Source organism: Pteropus medius, unplaced genomic scaffold (assembly GCF_902729225.1).
Source record: "Pteropus medius unplaced genomic scaffold, Ma_sr-lr_union100, whole genome shotgun sequence".
NCBI classification, from domain to species: Eukaryota; Metazoa; Chordata; class Mammalia; order Chiroptera; family Pteropodidae; genus Pteropus; species Pteropus medius.
Genome location: NW_024350924.1, coordinates 8,510,050 through 8,529,084, shown reverse-complemented (window position 1 = coordinate 8,529,084; position 19,035 = coordinate 8,510,050). Strand labels below are relative to the sequence as shown.

Genomic DNA, 19,035 nt, shown 5'->3' with positions numbered 1-19,035 from the left:
CTTTATTTCCCATTCATTACTGGGCACCATAAGGTGCAAAAGTATATAAAACATGATATCTGACCTAAAGAGCTTATAGTCTAGTTAAGAAAATGTGACAGCCATGCGAACCAGTTCCCAAATAATAAGTATTTATAAAAGCACGATGATAATATGTCAAACTGTGGTGGTCCCCCCTTATCCGTGGTTTTCCTTTCTGTGGTTTCAGTTACCCGCAGTCGACCACAGTCCAAAAATATTAAAAAAAAAAAAAATTCCGGAAATAAACAACTCATGAATTTTAAATCGTGCACCATTCTGGGTAGCATGATGAAATCTTGCTGTCCCACTCCACCCTGTGGGACGTAAATCCTCCCTTGGTCCAGTGTTTCCACACTGTGTCCCCTACCTGCCTGGCAGTCAGGAGCCATTTAGCCTCAGATCGACTGTCTCGGTATCTCAGTGCTTGTGTTTGAGTAGCCCTTGTTTTACTTAATAATGGCCTAAAGCCATTCAATAACTCGTATTACAGTATATTGTTATAATTGTTCTATTTTATTATTAGTGTTTGTTGTTAATCTCTTACCATGCCTAATTTGTAAATTAAACTTTATCATAGGCATGTGTGTGGGGGAAAACCCATCCTATATGCAGGACTTGGTACTATCTGCAGTTTCAGGCATCCACTGGGAGTTTTGGAATGTGTCCCCCACCGATAAGGGGGGACTAAAGTATAGTCTTGTGAGGAACCTATAATTAGAGAAACGTCTGTAATAAGTACTTGTTTAGTAAAGGCAGTAAAAGGAGTTAAATAATGACTGCACATCTTGGATGTTTGTATTGTTCTCATTAATTGTATAACAATGCATACCTATTTTTTAAAACTATATTTCCAATTTATTTTACAGTTAGAATTCCTTTTTAACAAATACAATTATAGCAGCCAGTTGTATGTAATAAAAATATTTCTTCTGCTGGCCCACAGCCCACACTAACACTCCTTGCTGATGGAGATCCAAGGCTCCTTTCGAAGCAGAAACCTTGTGTGGGAAAGACATTCACAAACCTCTGTTCGTTTGGCAGTAAATCTACTTAACAAAAAGGCTATCCTTTCAGCGGAGTATTGACATAAAGTTCAGGTTTGCATATCTGCGCAGTGTTAAATAACTTAACAAAACATGGCTTTTTCAGTGTTCCACTGAAAAAGTGTTTACTTGGGGCTTTTATACATTTTCTCCAGATAGAGAACTGTTGGTTCCTAGAGCTCGTCAGGCTCTGGTCAGTTCTGAGTGAAGGACTGTGGGAATCTCACCTCGGGTCTGTCTGGCAAAGGCAGCAGAAGAGACCATTCTTGTCCTGTAGCCGCTGCCCTCCCCCGTACCAGCCGATTGCTTGTGCTAGCAGAAGGAAGCAATCTCAATCCCGTCACCCGAAAGCTACCTTTTACTTGTTTTTAAAAGGGTTTTTGTAATTATATTAGAATACAGGAATGCCTAAATAAAATTTGGGGAATTTGCGATATATGAAAGAAAAATAGTTACAAATCGACCCCGTGTCTCTGGGACAGTAGGCTTATGTGAGACAGCCAGGTTCTCTGCATTTACATGAACACTTTCTTGCCTTAGGAGTCTAGTGTGTAAGTGTTTGGGTTAAGACGCCCTCCTGCCAGGCTTCAAATTAGGTGAGACTGGTAAAGTAAATAAAAGGTAATGGATTGTGTCCATACGCGACTTCATTCCATCCTTTGAATGACTCGATCAATAACTACTAGAGGGCAAGACTCAGCAATAACGGTATAAAGTAGGTGGCTCCTGGCATTGGAGAACGGGCCCTACTCCCTGAGGCGTTTGAGGTGTGCCAGACTTAAGCCCATTTCCATCAGCGATGGATATGTCCAGTGTAGTTTTACTAAAATGATTGATGTTTTCTTTCTCTAGGCTTAGGCTACTAATTACACTGACTTAAACAAATTCACTCACTGCACAACTCATGAGTGTGGTGAATCAGGGTACACACACTGTGCTTTCAGTTATCCCCATGGTCAACCTTTGTTTTGTCTGTACGAAATTTTTCTTGCTGCCCGGTGAACTCAAATTCGAGAACTTTGTTGACTGCATGTTGGGCGGGATACGAGTGGAGGGGTGTTTCCAGCAGTATTTTGCCAGATCTAATTTGTGCTTGATTTCCGCCCCCCACCCCAAATCTTCCTATTTCTAAAACTGCTGCCAGTTAGTAGAGATTTGGAATCTACATTTATCCTGAAATGCTAAGAGAAAAACTCAGAAATGATAGTCGCAGACCATAGCGGACCGGGTCTTCTTAATTCACCTTGAGAAGCATTTCCTGGCCTCTCGCTGCCCCCTGGTGCAGCAGCCCACACGTGCACCCTCTGCAGGCAGCCTTGCCTCGCGTCTTTACTGTCTGACCAGTCCCTTCCCTGCTTACTTGGGCGCGGCCGTGTGCTTAGACACTAAGCCATGATGCCCACGAAGTCTTCCAGCAGCCCTGTTTTGCCAAACAGATCCGATTTCTGGAGCAGGAGTTTGGGGGGCAGGCGGGAAACCGAGCGTCAGTGGGACTGTCCAGGGCCCTTCCAAGGAGAGATGTGCCCTGGCTGCCCAGCAGGCCTCTAGGGATCTCTGACCCTGAGCAGATGCAGACCTGCCCTAGCCCAGGTGAGCTGCCTCAGGGCGACGGCAGGAGTCCCGGAAGTTTCGGTGCAGTGCCACGAGTCGGAGGGACAGACCTTGTGCTAAGGTGTGTTCTAGAGCAAAGCGACGGGCACTGGGCTTCGAGAGAGGGGGCCTTGGGAAATGTCCTTAACCTCTTTGAGTCTCTATAAAACTATCATTTATAAAAAAGTAATCTTGTGGTGTTTTAAGGATTTAATACGTAATCTATTTTTGAAGGTTTTATATACTTTGACATGTGATATAAATCTTCATCTAGTACGTTTACCGTGGCAGAAATAGCCATTAGGTGCAATTTAAGGATTATAGAAAGGCATTCTGACCCCAAAGGCTTGCTCTCAAAATTGTTCTGAAATGATCAAAAAATTGTAAGCCCGTATGTGGTCTCCATGCAGTTTTTGCCAAAATGACCGTTAACAAGATTTTTAACTTCATAGGGCCTCTGTTTTTCCATCTATAAAGTGCTAATGCACCTATTTAAAGAGATTACTTAGGGATTTAATGAGATAACATAGGCCTGGCACATGGTGTTTTTCAATCATTGTTAGTTCCTTTCTCTTCTTCCCTTCTTTTTTTCCTGGTCTGAAATATTCAGCACCTGCCTTCAACAGCAGATACTAACGGGTGGACGCTGGCCTACAATGCCAGCATCTACAATTTTTCTGAATTGTCTCCAAAAGAGCCGAGAGGCAGCCCTTTCTTGTCACCATTAGTTTTCAAATATTGGCAAGGAAATTTGCGGTAGGATGTGGGGTAAGGGGGTAGAAGTGGTCATCGAAATCCTTGGTGTTGGAAAGTGTGACTGACAGGAACTTCAAGGTATTGCCTGTTCAAGGAGCACGTGTACCTTCCCGTGCAAATGAAAGCCCGTTTCCCCCTTGCATGATTATAGTTGCATATCTGACTGAGAGAGCAGACAAGAGAAAAAGTAAGGCTTCCCATGCAAGAAAGGTCATTTCGTGGTAACGGCATTTTTCTCTAAAGCATTCATTCTAAAGATCATACCTACTTTTCAGAATCAGAAAATTTCAAAACCAGATGCCCAGTCTTCCTAGGGTGAATTAGCAAACAACAGGTGAATGGGTTTTCAACTCAGTAGAACAGAGGGAAACAAATAGGGCTATATTTATGCGCATACACATACACACAGACATGTGCTTTTTATAGGTAAAAGATACATGTTTGTGCTTCTATGTGTGGTTTTTGTTTTGGTGATAGCAATGAAAATCGGGTGGGTTTTCTTAGGTTGTTAGTAAATTTCCATAGAGAGAAGAGAATTTCGATGACAATCACTATTTGATGGGAAGGAAGAATTTCCACTACGGTCTTTTCTTCCATCTATACCCTAGTTCTGTCATTACCCTGATAATAAACTGGAGAGAAATTAGAGAAAACCACAAAAATTTATGCATTTTGTTAAATTTGTGTAAAATCTTTTCAAATCTTAGATATTGTTTTGGAATCCGCCAAGGTGGGAGTTTTACTCTATTTGAATCAAACCTCTCGAGTGGAGCTAGAGGGAAGCTGATGTAGCCCTTTCCAACCCCTTTATTTTACACATGGGGAAACTAAGGCCTAGAGAGCTCACACAGCCGGAGTGCCCGCCCTCATTGCTCTCTCTTTCCCGATATCTTTCTCATGTTTGCTGAGCCATCTCCCCATAAGATCGTTTGGTCCCAAAGCACCAGGCCTGATCGGCATGAGTCTGGCCCTTCACTCAGCACCACACGGTGTGTTGCTCAGTGAATTCCATTCTTAATCTCTTCAAGAGAATTGCTCCTTCCCAACAGAAGTTATAATAGAGAGAAAGGAATTACTGAATAAGAATATTGTCTTTAGTAACCTTTCTTTAAATTATTCGATGCAAGATTCTGAGTGCAGCTTTAATATCTTAGCCTATTTCTTAGAAATGAAAAGAACTCATTTGTGAATTAACAATGAAATTCTTGTGTTACATTAGGAGGAAAAGATGTGTTACTAAAACAACCTTGGGGATAAATTTTTTACCTCATATAAAAGCCCATTTGGCAACTAATTCAATATAACTCAGTATTCAACAAATATTTATTGAGCTCCTAGCATGTTCCTAGCACAATTTTAGGGAACAAAAAAAACCGCTTTCTGCTTTTGAGATTATATCCTAAAGTACATTTTTGTAACATTTGAATGAACTGCTGCTTTCCAACACTAAATTATTCGTGGACAGCATTCTAGTAAAAGTGTGTCATTTTTAAAATTGTCTTCCTTAAAATAAAAGGCTGGTTTCTCAAGAAAATTGCTCTTTGGTCAAGTTGCAAGAAATTTGGCACAATACTGCCGCCTGGCGTCTACTTGAATCAGGAACCCACAAGGTCAGCTCTGTCTTTAAAGTAAGGTTTACAGGAAAATTCCCCCATTTTTTAGTGGAAGCCTTTGACACACAGTTAAGTAGCCAGGAGTGTTTGGAGTCTGATCCCTTCTGCTTTTGTCACAGAACGACTGGAAGGGCTACGTCGCCTTTGTAGTTGGAAACCAAATCGAGGACACTGTTCTCATTCAAGCCCTCACCCTCGCTGTCCAGGCCCCTCAGCGGAAACTCTTCAGTGTGATATCATGGCAGGACATTCTCCAGCAGGTACCTGTCCCTCCCTACCCCTGATCCCCTTGAAGACTTGTTTTCCCTTAAAATAATAGAATAAAATAATAAAACTATCATATTCTACGGCTGTTTGGTGAATTTCAGTGAATTATTTTCAACAAACACTTAGCTAGAGTAGGTTCGGATCGTTTAATCTGAAAGAATTTTTTTTTTTGTCTGTGAACGTTGCCCATTCAACATTCGGTTCTTCAACAAAAATTTCCCGAGGTCGTACCAGGCTCCATGCTAGGTCGTATGAGGAATTATTAAATTAATTATATACTGATTATTTAATTATTATTTAATGATCTTATTAAATGAATTATTTAATGAAAGACGAGACTATTTCGTGTTCCAGGGAAGTCCATTACTACCGTAGAAAATGAAGTCTACAGGGAATCCTAGTGGTCAGAGCCCGGGGGCCGACGGCGTAGACAAGGCCTGCCGATGGCGCATGCTCATGCAGTTGCTAAGCGCCTGTCGATGAGCAGCTCTGTCTCGCTAGGTTTTCCAGCCCCTAGGTGTTAGCAAGTTACATGTATCTAAGTATTCTTCATTAACGCCTTCCCTTTTCGTCATAGCTGAATTTAATTTTCTTACAGATCAACGAAGCAAATGCAGTCTTTGGAACTACATCTAAAAAGGCAAAGAAACCTCAAGCTGGTAATGTCCCCTTGTACTATGAGGTAGGTGAGCGTGCTTATTGAAGACATTTCTATAAGTGTTAGAAAACGAGAATTGGAATCATAATCTTATAGTCACGTTAAAAAAAAATTAATTCATTCTTTGAAAGCAAATTCCTGCTTCTTGGGAGCTATTTGTTCCTGATGGTAGACACCTGAAAATCTGCCCCCCTTTCCACTAAAGCCCTGGGTTGTCTACACCATCACTGCATCCAGTTGAAGAACATAAGTCAGAAAGTTTTATATACGAGGGTGTTGGTCAGACTTTTTCATGGTGATTATGCATATGTGATAGTAGTAATGGGAATTGTATTATGACTGTATTACAAAGTGTCATTTGCACCAAAGCAGTAATGTACAAATGCCTCCCCCCGCCGCCCCCGCCCCAAAGTGTTTCCTGCACAAGACAGAGCCACAGCTGGAATAATTTTCCATTAGTTTGTGAACTTTGTGCATCCTACTTTAATCGATGTGAAAATGACAATAATCTTCAGGTTAACGGTCCATTCCAGTTCTAGCAGATGCTCAGCACGAAAGTCCGGCTTGGCTGACGCGTGGGTTTGCACAAAACACGAGAACTCCCGTTCAGTACAAGTGGGTTTCCTCTTACCCCGCCTTGTTAATATCTAACTTACAGTTTGCAAGAAACTATAAAATCTCATGATTAATGAAAATATCACTTAAAATTTGTCGGGCACTGTTTTATGGCTTGCAGACCAAAAGCATAAGGATTTGGGGATCTTTATAAGACGAACTTATTTGCACTTTATATCATTGATGACTAGTAAAGTTTTTATGTGTCTCGGGTCTTGGATGATTTCACAGTGGCTCCTTTAGTATCGCCTGAGTACTATCTGAACCAGTTCCATCGAGTTTATTTATGATTGACAGTGCTGTGGACTTTACAGCATTAACTCTTGCTACACTATTTTCACTACATGAAAAAATTATTCTGTGCTGTTAAATAACATACCTACTATCTTTTGTTATAATGTTCTGAATGTATATGCTCCAGTCGAAACACTATGTGATACCTGGATTTAAATTATTGGGAGTTTTCTTCTGAATTAGCCACAGAAACCCATGTCCAGTTCTCAGGCCTGGGATTCGCTAGTCCTGCAAAGGACTCTTTTTTGAAAGATGCTCAGTAAAAATCAGAGGTGATACCTGGCCAGTTTGGAAGTCTTATCTGGACAGGCATTTTGACTTGGATGTGGGATAGCACAGTGTACAGATCTGGAGTTCAGTTAGAAAGCCATTTCTCTCCAATGTGTGTCGTGTGGGACTCTGGGAGGCATATCCTTCACTGGGGGTGGCGGGGGCAGAGGAGCCATTGCACATCTGGCTCTACCGCCTTCTTCCAGTGAAACACTGGGCAACAAGCCTCCCATACGTGCTCATGTGCCCTTTTCCGAATGGTTCCAGAAGAAAAGGGAAGGCAGGAGGAGAACCGCAGAGATTAGACCTTGGAACCCTGGATGTGCATTAATATCAATCACTGTAGCAAAAATGGATAAAGAACAAAAAACAAATTCAGGCTCATGGTCAGACCAGCCAAGGACAGAACGCACATCTGGAGAAAAGGGGCACATGTCCAGTCTCAGTCCCTCCGCCCTTAGGACCTGGTCGGGAACTCTGTCTTGCCCGGCACCTCCTCCCAAGTTAATTGAAACGCTGCGGGCAGTGCCTACCGAGAGCCCCAAGGAAGTTGCGAGTGCTGACCGTGAAGGAAGCCCAGACACGGAACTCCTTCGGGATCTCTGGACTTCGAGGGCTCGTGGACAGTCTGCTCGCGACTCCATTTCTCCTTCAGGTCTTGCGTGGTACCAAGTACCAGCTAGGTCTCTTGGTGCAGGTGAACTCCTCAGGAGCCTGTTGAGGAAGTCTTATATTTTCTTTCTCTAAGGAAACTCTGCAGTGGGGAAGAAAGGAAATCTAACAGCATTGCTCGTGTTACATGGGAAATTCGTAGCGTTCTGTTTCCTTTTAGACCTCCATTTTGGAGAGAGAACTCAAAATAGTTGTAAAAGCAATGCACTTCCACTTACTTCTATTTATAGGATACTCTCGTTAGCCTTAAATGAGAGTATCCTGTAAGAGCCTAGTTGTTCTTACTTTAAACACAGTTCTAACTCGTTCGATTTTCTGGTTTCCTAGCCTGCGGTTCTTCAGGAGCACCAAATTAAAGCGAGACTCCACTATAGTACAGTTCATCCACAGAAGTAAAATAGTGTCAGAACCACATTACATATTTCCAATAACGACTTGAAATGTCTGGGCTAGTAAGGACCACATTCCTAAATGATTTGCTCAAGCTTTCATTTGGATGGCTTGGTGTTGTGTACACACAGCCTCATTTTGAAATTGTGTAATTTCCCCTGAAACTTTAGAATTTCATCTAGCCATGATATTGTATATATGAGAGAGTCTTTATTTATAAACCACAGTTCTTTGAAAACCTGCTTAGATTGTGCTAATGTAATTTTACAGAGACATGGCTACAGCCCATTTGTTCATTCACCTCTTTTTGAAAAACCGCGTTTTGTTCTTGCAGGAACTACCCCAAGGCCTCGCGTGACAATGGGAATAGAATACTCATCTTCATGTATAGTCTCAGGGATGTTAACTATTACTCTTATTATTGTTATTATACTTATTTAATAATGAGGAATAAGATGATGATGGTCTTATGCACTGGAATTACATATAAGCACAACCTCCAGCATGTAATCCTTTTCGAGGATATGGACACATATGAAAATGGATACAGATATTGCCTGGGTAACACAGTGACCAGTTTTACAAAATAGTGATATTTTACCAAATACCAAACTAGTATATTCTTGTTCAAGCACTAATGTCAAACACTATCTGCAGAGTGGAGGGGGGGATACGAATATTATAAAGACGCCAACCTCAAGGACTAGTTAAGAAAAAAAGAAAAAACTATGTAAGTCTAACACATAGTGGGTGTTCAATAAGTGTTTGTTAAATGAGTGAATAACCCAATGCAGAAAATAGTGAAATCCATGAGGGACAGGTGAAGTGTTGTGGGCGTTCCCATGAGGGTTAGATTACCATTAGCTGGGTGGGTAGGGGACGTTGGAAATTGGTGGCATTGGGAGGGCAAGGAAAGGGGTCCTGATAATTTTGATCTTTTAAATATATTGTCCCAATTAACCCATATCACAATTCTAAAAGGAAATACAAGTATCCTCATTTTATATTCAGAGAGAGGGAGGCAAAGAGAAGGTAGAAAGTCTACTAATTAGGAAATTGGAGAACTTGGATTTAACCATAGCGCCTCAAGTTTCTCCACTTCACCCCAAACCCATTACTCTTTCACCGGGCTCAGAGCTGGTCACCCTTGGGTGGGTCAGTCTTGACATTCAAATGTGGGAGAGCACTCTGAGGGCGCAGCTCCAGCAGAGACATAGGAGCGAGAGAAGACTGAAAGAACACGTAGTACATTTGCAGTTAAACGGTACAGTATGTACTGAATAGGAAAGGTAAATCCTGTACCTATTTTAATCATAGAGTTAAAATCCTAAAGATGAAAATCTATGAAAAAAACATATCAAACGCATGAAAAATTCATGCGTTCAGATTCATAGCTGGAACTTAACATTTCTTTGGGAAGCATGCGCAACCATTTGTCTGTGTGCATATGGTCGATGGCCCACAGCGAGACCCTGACCCGTTCACTTGCAGGCATACTCAGTCCCGCCCAGAATTAAAACGGAAAATATCAGTGATCGTTTGGAGCGAACCGGACCGTCCCCTGTGAGAGACATCTGTGTGCGCTCTCCATGCAGACTCTCCCGTGAACGGCGTCACGAGAAAGATGCACAGATTTGGGGCTTTGGCACTGTAGCTCTGACATATCAGAAGGAAAAGAACGACCGACCGGGCAGGGATTTGTGTATCCAGCTTACGCGAAACCAAAGTCAGCTTTCTTAAGGTTTTAGATTCCACTTCACGTTCGCTTCATGATGGTGATCCCTGTACCTCTACCTGGAAAGCCTCCGTCCACACCTGGGCCGCGGTTTACCTGCCTGTCTGTGACTTACTCAAAAAAGGCAAATTAGGTCACCACCACCACCACCACAACAAAACCCCAAAAGCCTGCCGGAACAAAAGTGGTCTCTAAAAATAAAGTTTTTTATGTTCTAGTTGGTGGCTCACTTATTTAAAAAAAAAAGTCAATTCTGTACAATAAAGGACTCGAATAGCTCTAAAGATTACGTGATATAGTGCAATTTTACAAATGCAAATATTAATTTCTCTCTTTACTCCTATCAGTAAAAAAATAAGGCCTAATTTTTTAACCGATATATTTTAATTAAAATATTTCTATGGGCCTTTTTTACTGGGAGACTATTATGGGAGAACATTAAATGTAGAAAGATTTTTCTGATATTAGATTTGAGAATAATGAACCAAATGCAGTTTAAAAAATTAGGATGCAAATTTTACATCATTAAATTTAATTAGTTTCACCACATTTTTAAGACACTTTGTTAGTGTATTGGATTAGTATCCCCAGATGTAATAGTTTCATTTTTTTGGTCCCTATTCATGGGTGTGTAGACCTATTTGTCAGCTCTTTCCCTAAAATGCATTCATAATAACTCACAAGAACACAGAATCAATTATAATCTGGTTGCTACTCTTTTCCAGATTCCTAATATAAAACTTATTTCTTAAACAGTGCATCACATTAACAGTCTATTCAATAGAATCGTAAGTCCTTATTTTTGAGGGTGGCCCTTGTCGAAATGAAAAATGGGAAACTCATGCTGCAGAGATAGGAACAAAAAATATGTGAAAACATTTAAGAGATTTGAAGTTATTAAAATGGCAGATCTACTGGGAACAGAAAGAACAGTATGTCATGGAAGAAACGAAGGGAAAGGGAGACAGGAAGCGTTCTCTCGCCTTTTCAATCCTGCGTTTTAAAACAAAACAAAAAAAAATCCAGTAAGAATTGGAAGATAGCCAACCTAATGCCGTTATTTCATAGAGCTTAGGGACACACCAGGAAATTACAGGCCAGTTAGTTTAACTTCACTTGCGGGGAAAGTATTAAAAACTGCTGCAGGAGATCAAGTAAAAGGATGCTTAGAAAAGCACAGCCTGATTAAGGCAAGCCTGGCCAACGTGGTTTTCGGAAAGGGAAGGTCATGTCTTAGGAACTTGTTGAAATTCTTTGAAGCTATTATGGCCAGTACAGTCTTCAAAGAACACAGCAAGGCCCAGGACCTGTGTGTCTTTTGTTACACATCAGTCCTTCAGGGATGCTTGGAGAACGCAGCCCACATTAGGGCCTTGGCGCTCCAGGATTAGAAACCATCATCAAAATAGCAGAGAATAACCTCTGATGGAATATTTGTAAAGCTGGAGCCAATTAATACAACCTGATATTTAGAAAGGTAAAATAACGACTTGGAACAAAATTTAGGACTCTTGAGCTATAACAAAGAAGTACTACATTGGGACTATAAAAACAATCTAGGAGTCATTGTGCCAAAATCTGGACTTTGGAGGCATTTCTCACTCAAAGAAGGGAAGATCAGGAGAAATCGGAGTGGTAGAAACAGTTACAGAGGAAAAGGTTTTGAAGAGTTGCAACCGAATGCATTTCATTGAGATGGGAAAAAGAGCAGTCAGATGTGTTAACACCCTGAGCCTCCACGGTTCTGAAGGAAGACAGCATCCTGGCAGAGAAAGTCAAGTCCAAGCTAGTCACTGAGCAGAAGGGCTCTGTTGCTTTAGGAATGGGCTCCCGGGGCACGAGTATGTTTGCCTCTCAGATCTAAAACCTGGAGTTCTGTTTTCATAGAAAAGCACAACTCAAGCATCCAAATGCTGCTCCTAGGTCTTTTCCACCCGGGGTGCAGACAGCTGGCCAGGCCTCTGTGGCAAGTAGTCCAGGGTCTGGGAGGTGGGAGGTCGTCACCGGGGAAAGGTGGTATCCAAGGCTGCGGAGCTGGGATTCAGGAAACTGCATGTCACGCAAGGACTGTGGTGCTGGCTAGAGCAGTGGCTCAGCGGGAGAAGTGCTGGGCAAGCGGGGAGCTAGTCAAGCATCCTAGGTCACAGACGTCCGTGGGGAGCAGCCGTGAGACAGAAACGAGCTTCAGCTAATGAAAAGCTGCCAGCACAGCCTTGGCAGGGGTGGGTCCTGGAGCCCCTCTAAGGCTCGACACTTCACAGCCACCACAATGGGCAGGATGTCAGGGAAGGGATCGGGGAGACTATAGCAATTCTATTCCTGGATCTAAGACTGTGAATCATCTGCTTTTGTATATAGTAGCAATAATAGTTACCATTTGTTGAACACCCAGTGTATTCCAAGTCTTGTGTCCTGGGTGCGTCATATATATTAGCTAACCTAATCGCATGACCTGCCAGGAGATACCTATAAATGGTGAAAGTGGGGCTCAGATAGATTAAATCACTCACTGACTCACAAGTCTTTGTTCCTTCTGCTTGCGTCACACACAAATTGAGGATAAATAGTTTAGATTCTGCAAGTGGTTGTTGTGGTTTAACATTTCTTAAATACAAGCTGTTGTTAGTAATTAGAATTCAGCTTTAAACCTCTTAGTAATTAGAATTCAGCTTTAAACCTCTTAGCAGTTCTTAGAAGTTTTCCTACTACTCGGGCAAAAACAATGAAGGTTTACCTGCAGATGATGAAGGCACTAAATGATTTTAGTCTTATTTTTGAGCCAAGCCGATGAGTGGTCTCTGCCCAAATGTTTGAATCAATAGGAAATTTTAATTCTTACAGTTTAGATATAAGAATTACATTAATCATTAACCTCTTGATTAAGGTGACTGAGTCTTTTCTTTGGGGGAAGGAGGAGGGAAAGATGAGAGATGAGGGAGGAATTAATGCATACTGATCAGAGACGAAGGTGTGGGAAGAGACCTCTCTGAAATCCTAAGCTAATCAGCGAGTGCCGAGTTCATCTCCAGGATGCCTTCTGCTGGCTGGGGAGATGTATACCTGGTGCTTAGATGCACTGATCCAAGCCAGACCCCTTGGGCTCTTACCCTGCTTCTGCTCTTCCTAGCTGCGTAATCTCGGACACCTTACATAACTGCTGTACTCCAGTTTACTCTTTGAAAAGTCAGCGTTAAGGATAGTATCTACCTCATAAAGCTATACTGATGATTAAATGAGGTAGTCAATATAAAATACTTAGTACAGTACCTGGCATAGAGTCAATGCCCAATTACATTTTCTTCTTATTAATGATTATTAATAAAATAATATTAAAATAATGATAATATTATTGTTAAAGTTTCTATTCCCAGTCACGGTGAATGGAAGCATGAAAGAACTAGAAACATCTGTGAACAGGGTTTCTTAATTGTTAATTTTTCATTGTGGAAAAACACATAACATAAAATTTACCATCTTAACTATTTCTAAGTATACAGTTAGTAGTCTTAAATACATTTACATCGTTGTACAACAAACTCCATGACTTTTTCATCTTACAAAACTGAAGCTCTGTATTGGGGAAAACAACTCCCCATACCCCTTCCCCTTCGCCCCTGATAACCGTCATTCTACTCTCTGTTTTTAAGAATTGGACAACTGTAGATACCTCATATAAGTGGAATCATACACTATTTGTCTTTTCGTGACTGGCTTATTTCACTTAACATAATGTCTTCAAGGTTCATCTATGTTGTAACATAGATCAGAATTTCCTTCCTTTTCAAGGTTGAATTAATATCCATTGTACGTATATACCACATACAATAACATTCCACTGTATGTAAGACCACATTTTGTTGATCCATTAGCCACTGATAGACACTCAGGTTGCTTCCATCACTTGACTTTGTGAATAATGCTGCCATGAACGTGATTCTGCACAATATGAGCAGGTTTTTCACTAAGTAGAATATGATTAAAGAAAGATAAGTTAACAGTTAAACGAGTAAGAGAAGGAAAAATAGGCACATCAGTGGTCAAGGCTATTTGGGCTACTCCATTATACCAGGCTTCATGGCCATGGTAGAGACCAGTGCAGTCTTCTTTGTTATGTGTTGTAACGGGTAAATATGACTGAACGCCCTGAGGAATAAACAGTAGTAGTAACCATTTCTAAAACAAACAACTGTAATAATAACATCTCACATGGGGCAGGGAGAGGGATTCCATAACCACTTTCTCATTACATCTTCACACCCTCACGTGAGCTGGGTAGAATCACTGGTAACATCTCTGTAGTGTAAACGGGAAAATGGAAACCTAGCGACCTCAAACGATTTGTCCGCAGTCAGCGGCCAGGGTAGAAATCGATGTCATTTCTCCTGGTAACAGTCCAGGGCTTGCTCCATGCCTCAGAAGGCAGGCCTCATTCCTTAAAGTCAGTTTCGTTCATTCATTTCCCACAAGATAATGTTAGGTGGTTTATGGATTTTAAAAATGTTATTTCATCAAATATATATTTATTTCAATGTGTATTAAAAATAAAATTGGAATACTAAATTGCAGTCTCCCCAACTTTGTGCTAAATTATTTTTTAAAACTTGGTTTACATTCAGTTTAGAGAAAAATATTAGGTTCGTAGTACAGGTGGTACACAGCTTTGGCTAAATCATCAAGTTATACTTAATCACTACGGTTTCGGAAATGCTTCATCTTCATGCATTCCACAAATATTTGAGTGTCCATTATGGATCAGATCTATGATTGAGTTTATCTTGGTGAATAAAACAGGTTCCCTACCCTCAGAGAGTTTACATTTGAATGAGGAAGACAATTAAGCAAACATGTAAGTGTATATAAAATTATGAATTAGGATAATTGTTTTAAATCAGAAAGAACTACAGGGGAAAATACTTTAGAAAAAGTGTTTGGAGATAAACTGAAAAACAAAATAAGCCAACTAAAAAGAGTGGGGAAAAGTACTCAGGCAGAGGGAACAGCACGTGCAAAGAATCTGAGGCAGAGGAGGAGAGCGTTCGTCCCGGGAGAAGCATGAAAAAGGCCAGCGTGCCTAAGACAGAGAGAGAGGCAGGCAGCGGCCAGATCTGCAGGGATCAGTAGGTCTTTGTTAAGAGTTTACATTTTGACTTCATAGGAATTGGGAAGCCATAAAGTATTTTAAAGAGGAGAGCGACACAATCTGAGCCCTTTTTAAAAATATGTTTTGGCTGCTGAATAAATTGGGACGGAGGTGGAAAGCTAACCTGGGAGTGAGGAGATCAGTTAGGAATATCCAGGTGGAAACAGAGCAGACAGATTCAAGGTATGTTTAGGAGGGGACTCAGCACAATGATGCCGATGTGACATGTGAGGGGCGAGGAAGAAGAAGGGAGCAGGAGTGACTGAAGTCTGGCTTGATAAACCGAGTGAAAATATCTTTAGATAGACAGAAACGGGAGGAGATTAAATCTGGAGGAAGTTCGGAAGTGTGGTTTGGGATAGGTTAAACTCGATATCTGAGAGATCTAAGAGGAGTTGTCAAAAAGGAAGTCAAAGTTTTTTAGTCTTTTTCATTTCTCATATTTTTATGTTCCTAGCTCAGTGCTGGTACAGAGTAAGTATTGGGAAGATGTTTGTTCTTTGAAGGAATTAATTTATTAAGGAAGGACTAGCGAGAGTTCCTGGTAAAGACTTCAAGGCGTGGAGAGCGGACCATTTCAACAATAGCAGTTCAGTAGTATGTCCTGGGTACTAGCAGTTTCGATCCCTTCTATTTTCTCTTTATTGGTTCCATATTCTATACAGCGATTTTTCTAACTGTGGGTGAAAACGCTTTGGTTTACAAAGAAATTTAGTTGGTTGCAGCTATGTGTTTATGTGTGTGGTTTGTGACGTAAACATTTTTTTGCTATGAATATAGGTCCAAAAGAGTTTGAAAAACCAACACCTTAGAACCCCCTAAACCTACTTAGTGTTATCTTCCTTTTGCATTTTCCTCTCTTTCAGTCTGTCATCTAACCCTGGGCTAAGGAATCAAGCAGATACTCACCCCAGCTTGCTCCTCACTCAGCAGACACTTACGGAGTTTCTATCATACTCTGTGAAGAGGGCACAAGATTGAGTCAGACCTGGTATCTGCCCCCAAGAGCTCATAGTCAATAATTTTATAAACAATGTGTTTGTTTCCTGTTATTGCATGACATTTGAATACCTTGCAGCAAGTCTGCTATAGAAGCTGTATATTTAATTCCTGTTACAGTTGAGCCTGTTCTTCGTGGAGCTCTGTGGCTGACCTCACTTATTGTTCACAAATTTCAGCCAAAAGGGTCATGGTCCCCAGACAGGGTATGTGGGAAAGAGGAGAGTGGGAGGGACGGAACACTCACCAAAACAGTCAAAGATGCAATGAAAATATGGAAGGCCTCGTTTCCTTAGAGGGAGGGAAAGCATAGCTGAAACCGAAATATGGTAACAATTTTCATGCTTCTACATGTTTTTAATGTGACCTCTATTTCTGAAATTCTAACTCTTTCCTCAATCTTTGCTTATAAGGAAAGGAAACAGAAATACCGAACCAAAGGCGGGAGAATTGACTATTAGAAATTAATTTATATTTATTTAAAAGTTACTGTACATATTGAATACTCAATGAATATTAATTTGAATGAATTTATTTGAGATAGAGGTTTATATATTAAAACCCATCCATTCTTCTATTTCACAAACATGATTGGCCAAAAGCAAAAAACAAACAAACAAAAATCAAAACAAAAACCCTCAAACCTTATTAATATCACGATAAAGTAGGTTAACTAAAACATGGTCTCTATATCGCTTCGAGAAATAGATAAATATATGTAACTACAAGTTTAGTACTTTGAAACATAGGAAACCAATCCTACAAAAATCCTTACCCAGAAAAAGTGAAATTGTTCAATTAAACCCTTTAAAATTTCGTGTTTCAGCTTCATACTAATTCGGATTACAGTGCTCATAACCGTTTGAGATCTCTGCAACGCCGATGGCGACCAAGGCCAACAGAACACAGTGGACACCAGTGCTCTAAAAACTAACCCGTTTCCCATTTTCCTAATTTGCCTTTATTAAGAGTTTTTATGAAAAAGACAAACTCACACTGGCTCACGCACTCATCAGGAAATCTTACATTTCCTAGATTATTTTCTTGATCAGAAGGACGATCTAGTTATTTTAATATTCTCAAGTCCTATCAATTACCCTTGCATTTATTTCTGGAGTGGCAGAGAAGCAGAGTACATACAGTCTAATAACATGTGACATCGTCACAGGCTGTCACTGTTGCTTCCTGTGCCCTTTATGAGGAGCTAGTCTTGTATTGCATTCTTAAAGATTCATGTAGGAATATGATTGAGGGGGAAAAAAGGATAGATCCTATCAGAATTTAATGTAAGAGGCTAATATATTACTTTTTATAACTAATAAAATTTCAAGGACTGACAGCAAATTTCTAATTTGGTTTTCCCCCCAGTAACATGTCTGCTTTGAATTATCCAGAAAGAATTCTTCTTCCTGCCAACTTGTTTCAATTCCCTGTGCAAAACTATCCACAGAACACTGTCAGGGGTTTCCTACAGAGATTCATTTTGGATTTCTCAATCATCGAAGGCGCACACACACGCACACACACACACACACACACACGCGCACACACACACACACTTCCCCCCCTTTTTTAGAGCAGGTACAGGAAAATGGATTGGATTGGTAAGGTTTGTATATGGTGCTCTCCCTTTCTTTTCTGAAAGCATAGACAAATATGAGTCATCAGATGGAGAAAGAGTCTTTTGGTCTCACCCTGGGCTGGTGTCCTGTTTTATGTATGCGGGCCCGCCCTGTGTGTAGGTGGAGCAGGCAGTCTCCGTGTGATGTGATTTAAGAGGTGCTGGAAATCCTGCCTGTCCAAAAATAGCCCCCGCACCCCGCCTATTGAGTTCAGGCACAGAGTCCATAAAACCCTGGTCTAAATGAAATGAAATTGCGTTTTCGAAATGTTAACCCATTATATCCGTATCCTCTCAGCATGCATTTATTTACCAGAGATAAAGACTGGAGCCTGCGGGGGTGTCGTGTGTACAGGGAGAGTGGAGAGAGGCTTCAGGTAATGATGCAAGTCACTGGGAGCAATTCTGCGTGACCACGAGTGAGTTTCTGGAAACTAAACCTCTTCCACATTCATTCAGTCAGTCTTTTTTTGAATCAGCATTTTATGGAACACGACATTTTCTCAAACAGGCAATGCCCTTTGCTGGCACCCCTAAAGAAAACAAGAATAACAACCACCACCCACATTTGGAAGATGCTTTTTAGAATACACAGTACTTTCACACACAAGGTCAAATTTGATTCCAACCACAACCTGTGAGGCCGACTTCCATCCAACTGTTCTCGTGTAGCAAACGAGGAGAGTCTCCAGGTAACCGCTTGCCCGCTGCCCGCAGCTGATGACGGTGGAGCCCCACCTTGGAACCCCGGCAGTCTGACCCCAAATTCAAGGTTCCCCCTGTTACTTCAAGCTCTTCGAGACACAGTCCCTACTGTTAAGTTTAACCTGCTTAGCAATGGATCTAAGCAAGAGAGCGTGTTGTGGGAGTGTCCTCTCGTGTTAGTACTGAGGAAGTGCTGCTCTTTGTCTTAAAGTTTCTGAAAGAGCTGTGCCGAGCACAGGCTTCTGCGGGCACATTTATTTGGTCTCAGAAATTTGAATTAGGTTTAATCAGTCATTCCCCAGGCAAAGAACTTCCCCATTAAAATACTAACCACTTTGTACGAAGTCATAAAATACAATAAACCAAACTAGATGGGAAAAAGAAAAGCATGACTTGGCAGAAATTAATTTAGAATATCCTCTAGAAGCCGTGGGAGCTAGGGTTACTCTGAGAATAGACAGAAAGTAGGGACAGGGCCTTACCAGGTTTTATGAAGTAACGGTGCAGTCTCGAGGTTCTGTCTCAAAGCACATCCCCCTTGCTCCATAAATGAACACACACACCCGTTCCTTTCTCCCTTCTGATGAGCCACAGTTTTGTGGTAACTAGCTTGTTTCTTTTTAGCCATCATAGCACTTAATTCACT

General features: G+C 41.1%; 1 protein-coding gene across 1 annotated transcript in view; it reads left to right on the top strand.

The window, feature by feature from the left end:
- SPAG17 (sperm associated antigen 17) overlaps positions 1-19,035 on the top strand; it is a 148,784-nt gene that overhangs the window by 15,581 nt on the left and 114,168 nt on the right. The window contains exons 2-3 of the mRNA XM_039841330.1: positions 5,143-5,283; positions 5,889-5,972. Coding sequence (XP_039697264.1) covers positions 5,143-5,283; positions 5,889-5,972 — 225 coding nt within the window. The remainder of the gene's footprint in view (positions 1-5,142; positions 5,284-5,888; positions 5,973-19,035) is intronic.